The sequence below is a fragment of the Emydura macquarii genome, unplaced genomic scaffold (assembly GCF_026122565.2).
Source record: "Emydura macquarii macquarii isolate MOO-44397 ecotype Brisbane River unplaced genomic scaffold, CSIRO-AGI_Emac_v2 contig_320, whole genome shotgun sequence".
Taxonomy (NCBI): Eukaryota; Metazoa; Chordata; order Testudines; family Chelidae; genus Emydura; species Emydura macquarii.
In genome coordinates this window covers 7,578,864-7,600,634 of record NW_027130457.1, presented here as the reverse complement: position 1 = coordinate 7,600,634, position 21,771 = coordinate 7,578,864, and the positions used below count along the sequence as shown (strand labels likewise).

At 38.7% G+C, this 21,771-nt stretch overlaps 1 protein-coding gene across 4 annotated transcripts in view; it reads left to right on the top strand.

Moving 5' to 3' along the window:
• Positions 1–21,771, top strand: part of TRIO (trio Rho guanine nucleotide exchange factor) — a 402,248-nt gene that overhangs the window by 96,581 nt on the left and 283,896 nt on the right. For all 4 annotated transcript variants that reach the window (XM_067569989.1, XM_067569997.1, XM_067570009.1 and 1 more), the window contains one exon: positions 15,454–15,528. In XM_067569989.1, coding sequence (XP_067426090.1) covers positions 15,454–15,528 — 75 coding nt within the window. The remainder of the gene's footprint in view (positions 1–15,453; positions 15,529–21,771) is intronic.

The following is a 21,771-nucleotide window of genomic DNA, read 5'->3' as shown; positions in this document are numbered from 1 at the left end:
TAATGGCTGGTGCACTAAATATTTGGAGTTTGTTGTATCTATAATATGTATACTGTTTTGAGGTAACATTAACCCATAAAACTGTAAATGCCGCAATGGATAACTTGAATTTTACACCAGTCTAACAGATGAGTTCATTATTTCCAAGAATGCCTTTTTTAAAACAGCACTTTGCTTTGCTTGCTTGGTCTTTTTGGGTGGTGATTTGTTTCCTTAATCTTGCATAGCCAGCTTAATCCTTATTAAAGTTGAGCTTGCAGTTGCGTTAATCATGAAACTGGGCTAGTCTGAGATGAATTGGTGATAACCTCATGACTTGCTTTGAGATCTGGATTCAGAAGTGCACTTTCAGGATTTAGCAGACTTGTGAAAACTACTGAGCATATTTCATACATCATAATTTGTGTCTTCTTCCAGGCATAGTGTAACTTGAGTTAAAATATTGTTAAACTAAAGGAGTTTATCTTTTGAGAAATAGGTGAGTGGAGTGTTTCAGAGGATAGTAAATTTTGACTTGGCAATATGTATGTGAAACGCAGCTCTAAAATTCTTCCAGCTGCATCTTTCCTCCATAAGGGGGAAAAAAACCACAACCTAATACAGCAAACTACTGTGAAATTGTGCAGGAGTGGAACCCTCTACTCCGTTAAGAGAGTGACTGAGACTACAGTACCCCCCTCCCTCATGGACAAAGACAAAATCAGTTGGGCCAAATATTTTAGCTGTCATTCTGACAAAACTACTGTTGAAGCTTAATCCATTTGCCTGACTAAAGGCAATAGGATCAGGTGCTTTGTTTGCTAAATTGGGCTGTCACTAGAGGGGAGACAGCCTCTTCTTTCTCCCTTGCCCAGATGATATATAAGGAGGGAAGATGGCAATGAGTTGTGACAGTTATGTAAATCTTCAAATTTTGTGACATTTTAGGGTTTCTAGCTGGTTTCTAGAGAGTGATCTTTCATGAAATGAGGCAAAGCAGCTCCAGGCTGCGTGCTGCATATAAAATATTCCTCACTGGTTCAGTGATGGTTCAGCTCTGAACAAAGATGATGTAATGTGTTCTGCTGCAAGTAGTGCTGATCATGTGGTAGCCACACTGTCACTGAGCTTCACGCACAAAGCACTGTACTGCTCCACTTCTGCATCCCAGGAGCTAGTGTGTATCTGTAATGCAGTTGAATTATTGCCAGTGGTCTCCTCTATGGCTGCTATTACCTTCAGCTTGATCATACTGCACATATGTACTGTGTACGCATATACACCTGCCCATAACAATTTAATTACCCTTTCTTTCGCAACACATGATCACAAACATGAAAGTTTATGGACATCTGTTCCGGCATTGGATGCTGGTTTTATCCCCTGTTCTAGGGTTGGGGGAGGGAAGGCAGGTTGCTATTAGCAACTACTTGCTCATTTAAATATAAGTGAATTGCTCAGGTTTTTCGTTCTTTATGGGTTGCTGACATCCGTCCATTACTGAGAGCTTAAAATTGAGATTATGGCATTCAGAATAATTGCACAAATGAATCATTCAAGGAAAATAACTTACTGATTCTAGCTAGCATGTATGTGAAGCTATCTGCAGACTATTTCTGCCTCTTCACCCATTGTCCCAACAAAAAGGGATTTAGCATATTGTCAGGTTGCATAAACAAAAGAAATTTCTCTTTTGCTTCCTACCATTTCTGCCTTCTACATGCACTCTAATCTAACTTGGAATCTTAAACCACCCCAAAATCGTGTGCAACTTTAACTGCTTTCTGGTACTTAAGATTATTTCATTCAAGGATCATTAAAAGGGAAAAGTCAGTGTATTTGCATGCTAGGCTCCTTACTTGATCAAATTAGGGACTATGTGTGATAAAGTTGTTCAACATAAATGTTGTGGCTGTCTGCTAGATGGAATATAATAGTTTGTTTATGTTGGGACCCAAGTTAGTATTAAACTAGCTTGATCACAAATACAGGATAAAATTGTATGGCTTAAAAAGACTGCATGTGACCTTTCAATGCTGTGTGAATTCTGGTTGGTCACCCCTTCCGACCCAATTGATTTTAACTTTTGGAGGATAAATCGACATACCAAACAGCAATGGAAATGTGGATACTAATGGTGAAACTAGAAAAAAAAACTTACCAGGCATCACATAGTTAGAGGCAAATAAAATTCAGGGATAGTAAGATCCAAAGAATGCACCTTGGTGGGAAGCCCAACACAGTCCCTTGCCTCAGCTGTTGTTTGGAGAAATATACTAGGCCTCCTAATAGTGTACATTGCCAAAGCAGAACTTAAGACAAGGGTTGTTCTATCAGTTTGATGTCCAGCTGAAATAAAGCTTGCCATAGCTGCTGAGTGCAAAGTGGGGAGGAGAATTGAAGTTTCTTCTTGTTTGGGGTGTTAATGTTCAGTTGGCCATCTTTCCTCTCTCTCCTTTTTTGCATTTTGCCCAGAGCCACAAACTCAGGCTCATGCCTCAATTCTTCTGCTTTTAACTTGCAGCAACCACAAGTCAAAATACCCTTTTTTTGAGTAATGCAACACTCCGGACAAGGGTTAGGATAGACAATTTTACATGATCCCACTACACATTAAAAAGATCATAGCAGATCATCATCAAGGGCAGTGAAGTTGAAGCTTTCAAGGCAAAAAATATGCTGCTGCAGCTGGTGCCACTGGGAACCTTTTTCCTTGTATACTTGCCCAGTAACTATAGCCAGATGGGAGAGTCCATTTTTCTAGGCTTCTTAAAGACTTAGGGATGATACCAAATCTTGAGTCAACAGAAATTGACTCTAATGTTGTGTTATTAATAGTTTCAAAAACAATATATTGGTTTGCTTGGTACTTAAGATAATTATTTTTTGCATTAATGAGCAGTACTGGAAGACTGTTCTGTCACTGTAACATTTAACAGTTCACTTTTGCTTGACCTAAAGAGTTGTGAATTTTGTAATAAAGCACTACAGAAAAATCTTTCAAGACGTAGGAAAGTTAATGGTGCATTCTTGTGGGAAGTGGTTGGGAAGACTATACCTTAAGTAGTAGTCTACAGCAACCTAAAGCTGCAAACTTAAGTGTTGCTAATGGTTGTGCATCAAACATCAGAATTGCCTGTGGCGTACAAGATGCCCTTACCTTCATGTTCTGAAACAAAATAAAAGTAATCCATCTGTTTGTCTTCAAGCTCTTAAACTGGACCATCAGTGATTTGCGTACCTCTAAACTGAGTCCTAAGTGTCTGCAGTACCAGCCAACAGAAGAAATATGGAGCTGGAGATGATAACAGTATGGTGGACAGTAGCACATAAAGACCTATTGGTTCATGAGTGGAGCAGTAAATTGAAACACTAGACAGTGTTCATGGATGAAATCATATTTTTCAGATAAAAGTGGATGACTTAAAAGCAGAAGCAGAAGAAAGACACCAATGGACATATAAATTTAAAAATCCAACGAACCTAATTTCAGGGAAGCAATATAGGTCATACTTGATATTAACTTTGCATTTATAAACAGTTTGGCGTCCATCATTCTATTCATATCAGTCATGTGTTACAAGCACTTTAGTGGAAGGTATTGTTAATGGTGATAAGCTATCTATTATTTGTTACCCATGAATTGACCTTTACACTTTAAATGAAACCTTAATATAAAATGTGACGACAAAATTCAACTCAAAGTTTTGTGCACAACAGATCCAGTCCTGGAGTTTATTTTCATTTACATTTTAGGTCATTCCCTCTTCCTCCTTCCCCAATCAGTATTAGTTTACCCTGGCCACCTGCTCCTCCTCCCCCCCAGAAGTTCTGCGTGTGCGTTATTCAATTGTTATGGCTTGTCATGAAATTCCTTTGTAAGGGACTGTCATTTTGGTTTGTACAATGTCTCAAATAGCTAAAATTTAAAAATCACTCCTGAGCACTTGAGAACAGTTATCATATGAACAGCCACTTTTCTGTCCCATCCACTCACCTCTATCATGCTCTTTCTCCTTCTGCTATAAATATTTTGGTGTGTTAATTATCTTACGGTTTCTGAAGCAAGATAAAACTTGGAATACCTTAAATTCATTGTTAGCTTGAGGTTTACATGGCAGCGTATCACATTGCTTCAGTGTACTACTGGAGTAGTGCAAATTGCTTGCAGACGTGTGTTCTCTGTGCGTTCTCCTCACTGTCTCAGATACAATTGGCACTAGCAAGAAAGCAATGCACTTTATACTGTACGTATAAATCACAAAACAGATATTGGGAGATATTTTAAAAAAGGTTCTCAGTGTTCATTTGGATTTAGCACTCTTACATGTGTGGTGTGTGTGTGTTTTTGGGTCTTTTTTTTTTTTTTTTTTTTTTTTTTTTTTTTTTTTTTTTGCTAATAACCTGACAAATTCTCCTCTATTCTATTGAAATAATTCCAAACTGTCTGTTCTAATTTACATGCATGTCTATTAGTTACATGCAGCCCAGCACGCGGACAAATGAAGTGTGGTCATAATGCCAGATACGCTTCCCAGGTTATGGGTGTCCATAGGGTAGATGAAGGGAAGGAAAACAAGATATCCGGAGCAGCAGCCATGATGAGCAGCTGAAGGTTTGATGATGTAATGTCTTGTGATGGGTGAGTTGTTAAGCCTGACCAGAGCTGATTTAGTAAAAAGCGCAGCTACCTCATCTCTTGAAGTCTCCTAAAAATTCAGGATAGTATTTTAATGTTAACTTATAGGCTTTTTCCTAAAACAAAAACATGACTTCTCTTAATCTGATCAGTGTGGCTGGTGAAATTAAATGTAGAGGTGATTTTCTGATTATTTTTCTCTTCTCATTCCACTGTAACTACACATGTTAGAAAACCTATAGATATCCAACATTAAACAGTCTAACATTAAATATGCGATCAAACACCATTACATGCATACCAGGCACATAATTTTTGGTATGTTGCACTGCTTGTTGAATGTCCTTACACGGTATTCAGAGGCTGAGTGAACTGAACAAGATGATGTTTTGTGTGTGTGTTTTGGCGAAGAGGAAAAAATGACATTGTTTTAAATATGACCTGTTAGTCATATTTAAAATTTTGATGGTGTCTTCTGAGTTGAGGGATTGCCAGCACAGCCATTATAATTATTATTGCTCTTTCCAAAAAGGTGGATAATGCTGGTTCCTTTAGACAGAAATTGGGGTGGGGAAATTGGGGGGAAATGGTAAAATTGCATCCTATAGAGTGACTACCCTTGAAATCTGCCCCTGAACTTGGCTGAAGTTCCAGAGATTGGGTTACCTCAGTACAACCTGAACTGAAACATTATAGGCAATATCTAGAACTCTATTAAAAGAGAGATATTAAGATAACTGAGGAAGTTGGCAAGTTAGAGATGACCACTGTATGTTGCAGTAAAAAGAATTGCTGGAACACTTTGTAAACTCAAGAACACAATCATGTGACTTTCTAGATATAGCTACGGTAAAATGAGACTAATGGCTTCTAGTCCTGAAAACAGGGCAACCACTACCTACATTTTCAGAGTTTTCTTGTTCATTATTATAGCTGTTTACTTTTTGAATTCAGAATACTATTGCCAGATATTCATGGGTTTCAGACAATGTACCTGAGTCCACAACACAATCCTCTCACCTGCGCTTCATAACTAACACCAATACCCACCATTGCTGACAGTTTCAGCATTGAGGCCAACTGTGCAAAGAGCCTTGAGATGGAATTAAATTATCCTTGAAATTCTTTATCCAGGTCAGAGTAAAGGCACGTTATTTTGGAAAATCTTGCAGTTCCACTGCCTACTGGTTTTGTAGATAGTTGACAAACATCTCCCGGGTAATCACTACGGTGTGTTTCACAAACACAGTATTAATAAAACTTAGAATAAAATGAGCATTTAAACTGTGCTTAAAATAACTGTTTCATGAAAGGGCATTTTATTTAGGTATTAGCCTTTGTATATTTGCACATTGCTATTGAAAAACACTACTGAACTCCAGCATGATGGAATATAGTGCCTAAGTGGGAGAATGATAGCCTTTTAGTGGAAAGTTAAAAAAATGATAAACGAGGACGTGAAAACAGCCTGAGCTTTATAGTGAAACACTGTCAGATAGCAAGCAAATTTTTAAATAATAAAATGAGTTGTCCGAGAGGTGGGCGGGTTGTCATCAAGGCTTTCTGCTTGGTCTATGGTTCTAGTAATGAAGTGGTATGGACCATGGCTAGGAGTACGTGAATTTCATTACTCTTGATTCACATGTCCTTTTTTAGTCTTTCAGTAGGCAACTGAAAATTAGTTTCTCCCCAAGATGTAACTTTCGGGTGAGTCATTTTGGTTGCATCACATAACTGTACTAATGGCGCTAAATTATGTATTTTATTAAAAATTGCAGAATATATGGAACTGAACCATATGTTTAAGTCCAGTGGTCAGTGTGTCACTTTGTCTCTACGGTTTCTGTTTGCAATCATTTGAGTTCTTAAGCAGAACAAAAGTTGAAGGAAATGAAAACTAGTGTTAGAGCAAGTGCCTTCTCTTTGCTTACTGCACCTCGGGAATTGCCTTTAGAGATGAGAATTTCACTAGATTGTCTCATTGAGTACATTGAAATAGACCTGCCTCAGCTTCTGACCCCACTTCACCCTCAATAGTGAGAATACAGTTTCTGTTTTAACTTACTTTTGAGAGAGCTAATCAGTTAGGCTTTAAATGTTCTCAACCTAATTCTTGTTTGCTTTTTCTTCTGATTTAAAAAATAAAATCTGTTGCTTCAGACTTCTTGAAAGGCTGAAAAATATGTTGCGTCTACTAACTATATGCCTCTTGCAGATGGCCGTTTTCTGTCACTAATTACTTTTGTTTCTTCAGTTATTTCTTTGTTATCTTGAGGAACGTGCACATCTATAAGATCAGACCTAAAGCCAAAGGGGTATTCTAGGTCTCTTATCAAACTTATTTTAGACCCTATTCAATGATATGGAAATTTTCTTTAATTCACCAAATGGCCATCGTTGTCTTAATCATATCAGGTGTGATATGAGGCTTTTTCTTCACATCTGTGTAAATCTGAACTTCTGCAGCCTGTTCTGGTGGAAAAGGGAGAAGAAAGTCTGAGAACTGGGAAATAGGGCTTTCACCTTGGGAATTAAGCTTTCTTCACAAAGTTTCTGCTGCAGTATATATCTTATTCACCTGTAGGTTTATTGATCTAGTTAATTTCTTTCTTTCTCTGTTACTAAAGAACTCACTTCTGTTTGTTGGGTAATCCAGGTAGGTCAGGGAAACCAATTGAGTCATATATTGTAACCTGAGAAGAATATTATCCAGGTGAATTAATTGATCCATATTTAGCAAGAGACCTTACCTTTTCATAGAGAATAATTCTGTGTTTTGGAATTATGTAATAATGTGCAGACAAAGATTTGTTTAAAAAGTACAGAAAGACCATTATAGAAATCATAGTTGAGGTGCTTGCCCTCATTACAATTCTTGCTGTGGAATACCGCAAAGCGTAACTTTTTTCACTCTTTACCTATTGACCAATTATGACTTGAAATTTAAAACTGAAGCTTGTCGTCAGACCGGCCTGGTTTGCCTCTGCTTATGCAACTGACTTGAATGTGTGCTAGAAACTGTGGAAATGGCTGACATTTGTCTGCTGCCTGGTTCATGTGCAGCAGGAGGGTGACCTCATCCTGCTTATGCACTGATCTAGATGCAGACAGGCAGGCTTCCCGCTCTTCTTAAGAAAGTGCTTAACAGAGCTGCTAATGGTGATTAGAATGTAAATGTTGTGTTCCATGCGCAGTGGTCTTCCACACATTGTGAGTGATGGCTAACAGTAGTAAGTCTTACACTTTCTTTATACAAATGTGTAAATTATGTTACACACAGCACATGCCATATAATTTTATAGGTGGTTCTTTCCTGACCCATCCCTCAGCAAGTACTTTCCTTTGAATCATGGCTAACCCTAAGCCTGTGCTGCTGCTCCTATCAGAGTAACTTTACCCTCTTTACCTCCCTGACTATGCCGGGGGAACAACACTCCAGTTCTTCTTAGCAGCGTCTCTGCAATCCTCACTACATCCAGAACCTCAGCTTTTCTTTGACCATACAGACCCTTTTTCTGTGGATGTTGTTTTGCTCCCTTCAGCTCTCCAAACTCTGAGAAACTCACACAACCCTTGCTAGTGCCCCCTCCCAGTCAGAGATTGAGCCCTCCCCATATTACCCACCCTGATATACTGTGCTTTTTGTGGAAGTCAGCCTGAAGCCTACACACCTGTTTAGCACAAAAACCCATCAATGCTGGTACCAGCCCTAAGATAGAGAAGCCATTGTGCTTGCTAGCTTGTACACTCATGCTAGTATAACTAAATATGGTGTGTATCACTGAATATATTTGTAAGGTGCCTTCATATTATGCAAAATGGACTTTGCTATCCTTGAGCGGGGCAAACTCTGGATACAAGACTGGAAGTCTCTTTATAAGAGAACTTTTATAGTTTCATCCTATTCTCTTCCTCTTTCCCCACACTGAGTATTGTAATAACAGCTAAAACTTGTTTGCCAGCATAGATTAGTTGATTCTCATAATGTGGTTTACAAAATTACAGTGTGTATGTGGCTAGTCATTGAATGTCATCAGAAGAAATACGCAGGGTCATGTGATCCTCCTCCCAGAGATGCTGCTTGGCTTGTACTGAGCATTCTCACACAGACTGAGCATGCTCAGTAACCTCTGCTGAAGCAGCTGCCTCTACTCTGCCCCTCCACTGTCAGCAGGTATGGGTCATATCTGGATGTCATCTAGTGTGTTCATGGGATTAACACAGTTACCTCCTTCTTTGTATCTAAAAGAGATAATAGGTTTAGAGATTTAGACCAGATTAACCTCTTTAGATTTGTCATAAAAGATTTGTAGGCTACCACAGTCAGGTACAGTTTCTTGCTACTCCTTAAAGGTGGCTTGCGGGCTGCAATTCATAGGCTTCAAGAAACCACTGTAATGTATAGCATCAAAATTCAGTATACATAAGAGTATGACACTCATACAGAACATAGCTATGTTTCCAAGCAGTGGATATCTTTTTCTGTTGATTTCCTAAGATGGTGATTGTGATTTTTGATTGTTTGCAAAGTGTCTGCCCTAAGATAGCGTGGTGCCAGCTAGCTTCCAGATTTGCAATACAGAAGTGTAGAGTAACAGATGAAAGTGACAGGTTTTAGCTTTCTACAGTCCAAGAGAAAGGAGTACACACTGTTGAGCTGTTTTTTTGGTTTTTTTTTTTAGTAATTTCCCCTTTGGCGGGCATTTTTCTGCTAGTGTTTGAAAGGTGCACACAACCTACGTTTTAAGTAAAGGGGTTGGCTGTCTTTATCTGTGCTCTTTTTTCAAGTGTTGTAATACAGCGGCATAAAATCCTTAGCACAGCAAGTGGTCTCTTAATCATCAATTAAAAATCTCTCAAATGTCCTTCAGTAATTGCAAGGTGTTTGGCACTTGATTACTCACTTGATGCCCTCAGAATTCCTGCTATTCCACAACACCTCATTGTTTTGATATCATAGTGAAGTTAGGGGCCTGAGAAGTTCATGCAAAAGTTGTTTTTTCTCTACACTTATATTCAAATATTAGAAGATGTTTTTCTTTGTGTGTTTACCTTATTCTATAAAATGTAAAGTTTATTAGTATGAATAAAAGTGAAATGGCAAATTGGTGTTAAATCTAAACAATAAACAAACTTACAATTATTTGCAGCAAAAATCCACATTAAATTTTAGTATTTTTGTTTGTATAAAAACAAATTATAATGACACTATTTGTTGCTCTATTTCTTCATGTAATTTTACCACTTCTCATTAAAATCAGGTATGTGGCAAGCAAGAAATAGCTTTATATTAGCGTTGAGTAGTGAAAAACTGATGTAGAAATAATGTGTTAGAGACCTTATACAGGTAAATATTATGTTGAATGGCTGCAAATGCTATTGTATGAGAAATCCAATTGACATTTCTGAATTTCAATCATACATTTTTTTCCTATACGCGCTTGAATTAGAAGTTCATTCTTCAGTTAAAGCTCTCAACCTAGATATGTACATATAGAATTGCTTCTATATCTCAGATCTTTATTTGCTTGAACACTGTGCCATCTTGTGCTTCTCAAAATCCTCTGAATACTGCAGGCACTGCAGTGAAAAAGACAGCAGCAGCAACTGCAGACTGGCCTGGTTTGAAAGGATGACATCATCTCCGTTAATGTGTGATAAAGACTGCTGGCTCAGAGGTTGCTGAGCTGTGTAGAGATTGGTGTGGATATTTTTGGCACTGCTCTTGAGTACATTCAATGACTTTCTTTAATAAGTCTTGATAAACCTACAAATCATAAATGCTTTGTAGTACAATTAACCTTAAAAAAGATAACGTGCTGCTTTGTTTATTGACGTGATCACTCCCAGATGGAGTTAAAAAGAACACACATTCTTTCCTTCCTTCCATCACCCTCTCTCCCAAATATAACCCCTGCTGTCTTTTGCCTTCAGTAAATTCCACCAGGGTAGAACAGGCACAGAATTAGGCCCTTAAGGGGGTAGGAATATGATATTCATAAACAATGAGCCTTTAAGCCTTAATTAAGCCTTAATTGGTCAGTGTGGTGGGTGAGGGAATGGTATACAAAACCCACAGCAGACTTAGGGTAGAGATGTCAGAGCGTTACCAAGGAACTCTGCCTCTTAAAAGAGAGACAGCAGTATACTGTCTCCCTTCTATAGCTGATGGCAATGGTGCTATTGCAGAATAAAAGCATTGATACACATGCTGGCAGATTTGTTCTTTTTAAAAGATAACAGATTTTAGCTCCGGGGCTTCATCTTTAAAGCTGTTGGCCTTACTCTAGTCTCAGTAGAGGTACACCTGCCACAGTGATAGCAGGGGGAGCTAGGATATATCAAAAAAATCTTGCTATATGGTACTCTACGGTCCAAAACATGAATGGCTCCATTGAGAAGCTGCAACCTGTGGTGCTTAAACAGCCATCTAAAACTTCAAACCATGCCCCCACACTAGTCTGACAGATATGGAACAGCTGTGTAATGTAGGAATGCTGACCTGTAACTTACTGGTAACCTATGTGATGTGATTAGCCAGAGTCCTTCTATGGCTGTATTGGCTTATTGGGCTATACTTTGAATGTTTTGGTTAACTCTGAATAGGGGGCTATTGGAAGACCAAGGAGAAGAGCAATACAATAGCTCTAGATAAGCAGCCTCCTGATAAATTTGGAGGCAGTTACAAAACACTGACCAAATGATTAGTGGTGAAGGTGCTACTGCTGGGCTCCAGCCCAGAGCAATGCAGCTCATGTGCCAAGCTGGGAGCCTAGAGATCAAAGTGATTCTTAACTGTGAAGGCTCGCAGGGTGGGATTGTCAATGAGTTAGTTCTTTCTGGGGGCAAATGACTGACATAATCACAGACAGGTCCTGCAGGAGTGTCTGAATTAGAGGCCTTCCCAAGCTTCCTTAGGCCTTAGGGAAGACAGGCCTCTGTGTCGCTTTTGGTTGAAGATCTGTCTCTGAAATGTGTTGGTACTAATTAAAAACACATGGCTTTAAGAAGGCTGTGTGGTCACTGGATGCCACTGGCCATATCTCTTGAGAAGAAATGCACATACTGAACCTAACGCATGCCTCCTTAGGTAATCACAGTTAGTACCCAGGGATTGAAGCCTAACGCCCAATCTTGATTCCCTTCTGAGATGATGGCTTGAGACCTGATGGCAGGGGTGCGCTCAAAGAGCCAAGAAAAGGCCAAAGGTCCAGTCACCGTTAGTAGGGAACAATGAACAGAAACTCGTTGGAGCAGAGGCAACATCAAAGCCACCTTCCCTTACTTGGGGCGAACTACCAGTGGAGGGTGGTGGGGGGGTGGGCAAGAATGAGCTTGTGCAAGGCAATATAAGTTGCACCACTTGGAGTTCTGGAAGATTTAAGCCCCTAGGTAGGGTGTTTCATTTGTCTCATTTTTAAATGAGGTGATCTGCATAAAATCTTGCTATAAAATATGCTGAATATGGCTAAAAACTGGGTGAATTTGGTTTTATAAAAGAATCTTTTTGAAAAGAGACAAATGAAAATACTTTGATTTAGATAGGGTGATGTTCCACCCAGGAAATAGCTGCTGTTCTGTTGGCTTAGCAGATTCTGCAAATGAAAAACTCGTTTTATCTTGTTTGCAAGGTATTTCCCGAAGGAATTGCCTGTAAGGAAGCATTAATGATGCACCTTTTAAGAAATTTCTCCTAGCAAGATAGAGTTCTCTAAGCGCTATGTGTGTGGCTGACTGGAAGATGAAAAGTGGGATGGAAGATGGATGCAAACAGAGTTCTGGCTGCAGGCCATGATGTGGCATTGCTTTGAATGCTCAACTTTTATGAAGGGGTTTTGGATGAGCCATTCAGGAGACTTAAAATTTCACTCACTCTCCATGAAGTGAATGTCTTTTTGCTTCTAAACATGCTGGAACTTGGAGTATGTCTATTCCACAGCTGGGAGCATGCCTCTCAGCTCTGGCAGACAGACTCACAGTAGCTCTGTTTAAGCTAGTGCATTAAAAACAGCAGTGTAGGTGGGGGTTAGCACAGGTAGCTTGGGCTAGCTGCCTTGAGTACAAACCCATCCATACCCCCTGGGTACATACTCAGGTAGCTACCCTGAGCCATCACCTATGCTACCCCCAGCTACACTGCTATTTTTAATGCATTGGTTTGAGCAGAGCTAGCCTGTGTTTGTACACATGAGCTAGGAAGAACGCTCACAGCTGCAGTACAGTCATGCTGTAAAGCATTCCTTGGGTGCACTTAAAGTGACAGTGCCGGGCAGAATACTACCTCTAGATGAAGAAGTTCAAAGTTCCTGGACAGTATATTAGAACTCTTAAGTAACCCATGTGCTGTTTCTAGGGTATGTAAAATGGCTTAAGTTTTTAAATGACTGCCCAGCTTTTGTTTCTTGCTTCTTAAACAGACCCATGAAAGAGAGCCTGATAAACTTACCTAGTGCTAGTCCAGTGTTGAAAGTTTTTTTTCTAATTTGGTGGCAACTGTTAAACAAGTCTGGTTTTGATGCGGACTTGGAGCTGTTTCTTAAATATAAATCTAATGGATTTTTAACTTCTGTAGCTATAAATGGAAAATTTAACACCACAACATAGGATATTCTAGCTTCCCTGCCCCACCTCCCACCCTTTCTGATCAAAAGGCTACACAAACTTCTTGACAACACAGTGATCTCCTTATGAGGTTTCTCTGTGGTCTTTTGATACTTAAAAGAATGGCACTAGCTTCTAAGTGACAGAATTTATTGCCATGTTAATACATTTTTTATTCTGGTAAACTTTGCAACAATGAATGGAATGCTTCACTGAACGAGGAGGAAGTAGTAAAATGTTGTTAAAGGCCAGTTGACAGTTCTTTGGTGTAATCAAAAATTGCTGGACCTTTGGATCATCTCAAATCTCTACTTTTTGTGAGCCCTAGCTTGTAGAAGGTGAACAGTTTGTTGGAGAAGAGTCAATATGGTTTTTGCAAAGGGAAATCATTCCTTAACAATCTATTAGAATTCTTTAATGGGGGCAACAAGCACTTGGACAAGGGTGATGCAGTGAATATAGTGTACTTAGATTTTCAGAAAGCCTTTGACAAGGTCCCTCACCAAAGACTCTTAAGCAAAGTAAGTGATCATGGGATAAGAGGGAAGGTCCTCTCCTGGATCAGTAACTGGTTAAAAGATAGGAAATAAGGGTAGGAATAAATGGTCAGTTTTCAGAATGGAGAGACGTAAATAGCAGGGTCCCCCAAGGATCTGTAGTGGGACCAGTGCTGTTCAACATATTCATCAATGGTCTAAAAAAAGGGATAAAGAGTGAGGTGGCAAAATTTACAGATGACACACAATTACTCAAGATAGTTAAATCCAAAGGAGACTATGAAGTGTTACAAAGGGATCTCACAAAACTGGGTGACTGGGCAACAAAATGGCAGATAAAATTCAGTGTGATAAATGCAAAGTAATGCACATTGGAAAACATAATCCCAACTCTACATATAAAATGGTGAGGTCTAAATTAGCTGTTATCACTCAAGAGAGAGATTTTGGGGTCCTTGTGGAGGGTTCTCTAAAACATCCACTCAAATTGCAGTGGCAGTCAAAAAAGCTAACGGAATGTTGGGAATCATTAGGAAAGGAATAGATAAGAAACAGAAAATATCATATTTCCTCTATAAATCCATGGTTTTGGAAAAGCTTCTGTGTAAGGAGAGATTAATAAGACTGGGATTGTCAGCTTGGAAAAGAGATGACTGAGGGGGGATATGATAGAAGACTATAAAATCATGACCCATGTGTAGAAAGTAAATAAGAATGTTATTTACTCCTTCTCATAACACAAGAACTAGAGGGCACCAAATTAAATTAATAGGCGATAGGTTTAAAATGAACAAAAAGAAGCATTTCTTTACACAAATGCACAGTGAACCTGTGGAACTCTTTGCCAGAGGATGTTGTGAAAGCCAAGACTAAAGCGGGGTTCAAAGAAGAACTAGATAAGTTCATGGAGGATAGGTCCATGAATGGCTATTAGCCAGGATAGGGAGGGATTACTATTTGCTAGAGGCTGGGAATGACCGACAGGATGGATGGAACACTTGCTGATTACCTGTTGTATTCATTCGCTCTGAAGCACCTGGCATTGACCACTGTTAGAAGACAGAATACTGGACTAGATGGACCATTGATCTGACCCAGTATGGCCGTTCATATGTTCTTAATATTCACTTGTTTTTGCAAAGTAGTCCTAAGGTTCACACCAGTAGAAGCCGGGACCTAGAAAGGAATCAGCTTGTAAGATAGCTTTATTTTTGCCTGTGGAGGTGTTTTGAAAATGGTGTGTAAAGTAGTGTGTAGGTGACTGAAATTCATTGTTTCCTACCTTGAAGATAATTCATGCCTTTAGTTGCATATTAGACCTCTGTTTGCTGGAATAGGAAGTGAAAGACTGGTGGTAGAGCACCATTTAAAATGAGAGCTACTAAATTAAGTTAAGCTACCTTTTTATCTACTTGGAAAAAGCTGAACTTCAGTGCTTCATCTTCCATTAAGGGTTGCCTGCTGATCTTGCCATTATATTACATGTATACACATTTCTCATGATCCTTCATGTATTTACATAGGTAGAATTTTATAGGATAAAAAAGGAGTTTACAAATGTTTCTAACTTAATGAGATCTCATTATTTAAGTTATTCTGACCCTATTAAAGTTGTTGGCTTCAAGATACATTAAGAAGGTAAATATTTCCTTGTGTATTAGGTAGATGGGATTTGAAAGCCTGCTTACAATGCATATCAAACCACTGACTAATTTCCTTGTTTCTTATATGTTCCAGGGTTTCGGAAAAATGATGAAATGAAGGCTATGGAAGTATTACCAATTTTAAAGGAAAAAGTTGCCTATCTTTCAGGTAAAGTCTTACTCTTACTAACATGCATTGAATTTTTAGCTGAGTTGTTTGACAGCCACACACACAACACTAGTTCACATCTCCACAAAATACCAGGTAGGACTGTCTACCAGAGTTAAATCTCAATACTTGTAAAGTAAGAACAATCACATAATTTTTATGAGTATTAATTTCATGTCATTGTGCAAGGATTAAACTATCCCTGTCACTTTGTTTCCACAATAGATTACTTGCTTTTTCTACTTCATTCAAAATGTTTTTCCTTTCCTCTGCACTTCCCTGTCTTATGAGTCTTGAGTTTGTTCTCTGCTTGGGAATTTGGTAAAATAATACAAGTGTGTTGACCTGTTCATTTGGGTGGTGTGTTTGACCTGTAAAACCTATGTCACTATTGATCCAGAGACAAAATTGACAAGCATTGCATTGAGAGAAACTTGATTTTTTTTTCCATTGTCAAGTTACTAATGTTGGATCCTTAAATGTCTCCAGTATACATTTGGCGTTCATTGCTGGCTAGTCTACAAACTAGTGGAGGGTCTTAAAATTATGAGTTAGATTCACAAAGACAACAACAGTTTGGTGTTAACCTTTACATTGATGGCCACCATACCTTTAAGGAAGGTTACCTATATCTTTTAATGACGTTCTCCTGTGAACTAGGCTATGGCTGTGACTTCATTCTCAGTTAAATGCTTTAAAAACTGTTGAGATTAAGAAGCAGCAGTCTATGTGCACATAATCCCTAAATGACAAATCACTTACGGAGGATAGGTTCAGCCTTAGTATATTTTAGGTTAACTATTTTAAAACTGCTAAAAGATCTTTATATGTAAATATTCACACACAAACACTGGTGCCTGAAATTGGGCTAGCACTCATTGGCATGATGTAGTGGCACCTGTCTCTCTGGTAGTGCTGTGTGCTTGTTAGGAGTATGGGTCCTTGCATGCTGTCTCATCAGCTTGGAGGGAAGGTTGTCAGAAAGGCTGTGCCTAAGTAAAAGGTCACAGAAACACTCACTGTTTTATCACACATGAAGGGGTTAATTTAGTGAATGTTCCTGGGACTCTAAGAGCCACTGATTCATCTAGTTATGAACCCTAAAGTTGGCTAAAGATTGCCAAAAGTTTTAAGACTCAACAAACCCTTTCAATGTACCTTGGGGAATTTCAGGCTAAGCTACCAACCATGCTAGTTTTTGCTTGGTTTGTAATTTTGCTTTTGCTTTACTTGGGGTTCATTGGAAGTGCTTGCCCTGGCTTTAGTCCATCTGTCTATCCATTTCCCATTTTCTAAACTGTAGCTCGTTAGAGGAACAGGGTGGGGGATATAACAAATGTATCTAACCTGGTTTGTCAAACTTTTGCTCTGCCTCCCCTATTTTGTGATTTTTTTCCCCTCAAAATTAATTGCTTCAGTGAAACCCAATAACTTGAGTCCTCTCCTAATAGGAAGGGTTTTTTCTTATATTAAAAATAGCATACAACTCTGGTGCATGCATTAATTACTGAAGGCTCTTTTGCACCTTCTGTTGTTCATCTACATACTTCTTCCCCTGATATTCAAGGAAAAATTGTTTTTGGAGTCGTAACAAATTGTAAGCATGTGGAAGGAGGGATCAGTCTTGGTCATGTGACATAAACATTTATGGCATAGTGTAAATAGAATATCTTTGTATCACTATAGTTAGTGAACAAGGCAATTAGTGAGAACAACATGACTGCAAAACATTTTCCAGTCATATTCCTCAAGAAAAAGGGAGAAAGGACAGGCGGCACCTCCCCCCTGCAACTTGGAAATATTTGCTAATTGGATATCGGGAATGACCCCTTGCTGCTTACCATTGTGAGTAGCGTTAATATGGCTTGTCTGAAACCAGAGAAAATGGGATTGTTCTGGAGGAGCTTGCTTAGTGTCTCGTAGGCTCACACAGTGTTTTTATGTTGATGCAAATTTGAAAGGATACTCCTCTAAGTGATGCAACAAATCACAACATACAGGATTCTAAATGTATTATACCTGTTATAAGAAGTGCCAGTTGCAATACCCAGGAAAATTAGGGTGAGAAAAAACGTTGGCTTGCTGGTTTACTGCGCAAAAAAAAAAGAAAAGAAATGACAGTAAGTAGCAGCTTTTCAATAGATGCCATCTCTAGAAGTGCTGTTAGTTTATCTGATAAACCTATATCCTGCTTCTCTGAAATCCATTTACAAGAGACTATATCATTTCATTATATTAAACCATTAAGATTTGTAAATAGTACATGTACTAACATATAAGAAATTTGAGAACAAGGTATAAATTCCTGAATAAGATCATCAATGGAAGTGTAATAGTTCTGTTCATTCAGTGCACTTATAGGCATCATTGTCTTTTTATATTTCCTCCTCATTTGTTTGTTAGATTTGGCAAGCTGTTAAACAAGCTCACTAATAATTGTCAAACACCTCTGTATACAGAAGTGGAAAACGGTGAGAAAATGAAACAGTTCTATATAGAATAAGAACTTACAGAACAAAAAAATCACGAGTAATGTTGTTGAAAATATCAGTGAGCACTTTAGCTTCTTTGCCCATCCCTCTCCTCCTCTCCATGGATCTTATAATATTTCTCAGCTTGCGATGCACAAACACTTGCACAGTAGATAGCAGCAGACTCTGGAAGATGTTTTATTCTTGGTTGACATTACTATGCTTTCCTGTACAACAAAGTCTTCAAATGTTGTCTAGAAATCAGAACTTGGGTTTTGGAGCTACATATTATTTGATTTTTAAACCACTGCTGTGACCAAGGAATAATGAAATAATCAGGTCCCTCATGATAAGCATTTTACAGATGAGTCAACTGATGAAGAGTGACTGCCCTAAAATAACCCAGTAAGTTAACAGCACAGAATTCAAGTTAATGACACAGAACACAAGCAAAACAGAAGTAACCAGGCACAGAACACGAGCTCTGATTCAAGTTCCCACAAAGCTTTAATCATCTCTGTTCAGTACTGCAGATAAAAATGTTAACATACTGCAGATGTCTCAAACTGAGGCATAAGATGAAGTGACTCATTGGAGGTTTTCCAATGAGTCAGTCCACTTTTATAGTGGGATTAGAATTTGTCCAGACCTCAAATCTTCTACTCTTACCATTAGTCTACTATCCCTTTATGCTAGTCTAGCTATAGCATCATTGCTTAGAATCCAACTTTTTACCAGATGACTTAAATATTAACTATGTCTTTACTCTTTCTAGTCTTAACCAGTCTTCTCTAATTTAGGAATGTAGTTGGCACTCCTATGGTGATGGAACCTTGTAATCTTGAATGTATTTATGCTCTCAAACACCCCTGTGAGGTAGTGAGGAAGTACTACTGTCTTAATTTTACAGATAAGGAACTGAGGCACAGAGATTGAGGCCGTGTCTACACTAGTGAGTTTACAGCTGCACAGCTGTAGCGATGCAGCTGTGTCACTGTAAGATCGCTCCTGTAGCCACTCTCTGCCAATGGGAGAGAGCTCTCCCATCAACAAAATAAAACCACCTCAGCAAATGACGGTAGCTATGTCAGCAGGAGAAGCTCTCCCACCAACATAGGGCTGAGCACACTTATGCCGGCAAAACTTACATTGCTCAGGGGTATGTTTTTCACACCCCTGAGCGACATACATTTTGCCGGCATATAGACATGGCCTGAGTGACTTGCCCAAGGTCACAGAAGAAGTCTGTAGCAGAGCAGGAAGTGGTCCCTTGGTCTCCTGAGTTCCTGGCTGGCACCCTAACCACTAGACTGCCTTCCTCAAAGATATCTTAGTTTTACATCAGAAACAAAACCTATTAACCTACACTATTCTTCAAGGGCATCCTTGAAAACCCTTGCTTCTTGTAAATGTGTTGTATTGATGAGGTTTTGTGCACATTGGCATTTCCTGAAAAACTTAAAACTAGTCAGTCTGTGCCATCTGAAGGCTGTTGTCTAGGCTGCTCTTACATACTTTTATTTGCAAGAAGTGTTGCATGACAGCTTATTCTGTCTGAAAAAATTATCAAATGAAAGACAATACATGTCTGTCTCTTCACAGGCAGAGGAATTTAGTGTCTGTGGATTAGTCATCTTGGTTGTGTTTTTAATAATAAAATAAAAAAATCAAGTCTTATTGTACAGAGCAATAACTGTCTTCTGATAAAAGCCGCTTGCACACTGCAATTTTTACTTTGGTGAGCTGGATTTCTATCGGGGTTAAGAGAAGTGGTAATTTTTACTGGCAACAGTGGGACTCCCTTTTGAGTTGTATCTACATTTTGGAATATCATTTTGAATCAGTCTGGCTGATATTCCAGATCCTGTTGAGGAAGGCAAAGAAGCTATATAGCCAGCTGCAGCATTTAGGAGCTCAGTTTAGTTAGAATTTTGCTTCAAGGTGGGGCACGTTCCAGTTTGGGAGTTCAGTGTAGCTCAGAAGTTCATTTGAGCCTGGGAGTGTAGCTTAGTTCTGGAGTCTTCTCCACTTCAAGTCTGGTTTAACTCAAAATATTGCTCGAGCCTGGCAGTTGAGTTGAGCTATCAAGCTTGCTTGAGTTTAAGCAGCTTATTCCAGTCCTGAAAACTGGCAGCTACTAGCTAAGGGTGCAGCTATAAGCCTTTGTACTCTTTGTGGGATTTACAAAACGGTATTTGTTATGCAGCTGCTAACTCTGAGTTACACAAGTCCAGAACTTGATTCCTATAGGATCTTAACTTAAAAATCACTTACTTTTCTGCATGTTTAAGGGACTCCTGATTTTTAGCTCCTCTCTCCTTCATTGCATTTATGAGTCTGTGGCCATGTCTACACAAAGAAGCACTTCACTGGTGTTCTTGTAGCTGTGTACTGCACTGGCAAGGTGCTCTTAGTATGCTCTGCTTTGAACTGGTGTGTTAAAAGCACCTCCATGGGCAAAACAAGCTATACCAGTAAAAGCATAGTTTTGCCTTAACCATGTCTACACTTGGGACTATTTCTGGCACACCTGTGATGGTCAGGGCTCACTTGTCTGTACACCCCTTACTGACATAGTTATGTCAGCAGAAATCTGTAGTGTAGACGTGCTCTCTGATCCACAGCACATTATAATGTTTTAGCCTGAAAATGCTCATGTTAAATCTCAGGCCAGATCTATGCTAGAAATGTTACCTGGTTTAGTAATGTCAGTGAAGGGAACAGGGATTTGGTTTTTTGGATTTTTTGGATTTATGTATTTATGTATTTATTTTTTAACAACATATTTAATTGTCAAGAGCCCAGTTACATCAGCATAGAAGTGCTTTTGCCTCTATAGCATACTTAACTTGGAATATCAGCATAACCTCTACTGGCAAAACGCTTTTACACTATGAAAGTTTGCTGGTATAAAATATATAAAAAAATATATCCCTATACCACAAATCTTTTTAAATGAATACTAGGCTTCAGAGGGTTATTCTGGGAAATTGAGAAATTATTACTTCCACAATGCATTCTTAAGTACTTGGAGATATTCAAATTAAATGTTGTCTAAAAAGTAATATTCGTTACAGGGTCATAAAAATGATTCTTAATACAAAAGTCAAATGGGCTAAACTTAATTTTGGGAGGACATTTAACTCAAATGGCCTCATTCTGTGACTTCAGCTATACAGAGTAAAATGCGTACACATGAATTCAGACAATCTCAAGTAATAATACGGCTGTGTTGTTTTGTACACCTTCAGACTCAAATATTGCTTGTCAACAAATGTCTGCGAAAGTTGTTGCAAACCTTGACCTTTGGTTCAGAGGTATCAAGTGAGCGTTTCCATAGTCAGTGAGACAGTACCAATAGAGGTTCTATGGTATAAAGTAGGTAATTAAACACACATTTTGAACTGATACTACAAAATGAAATGATTTTAAAATAAGTATATTACTGTGTAAAACAAAGAACCAGCAAATTCATTGTACAACTAGCTCTTCCCTTACATGTCCATCAAGCCCTCCTTGAAATTCAGGGATAGCAAATAACACTCTTTCCTAATAGTAACTGTTGCTCTAAGGTATGGTGCTTGTGTGTTATTTCCAAGTATTGGTTAAGTCTGTTCATTTTCTTCAAGATAAGGCATCTACAATTACACATGCATGCGCCTAGATGTGCATGCACCACTACATTAAAAGAACATTATTGAGGTTGCAAGTCAAGTGCTCAAAAGTTGAGGAAACACAGAATTAAGGTTGCCTGAGCAACCTTAATTTGGCC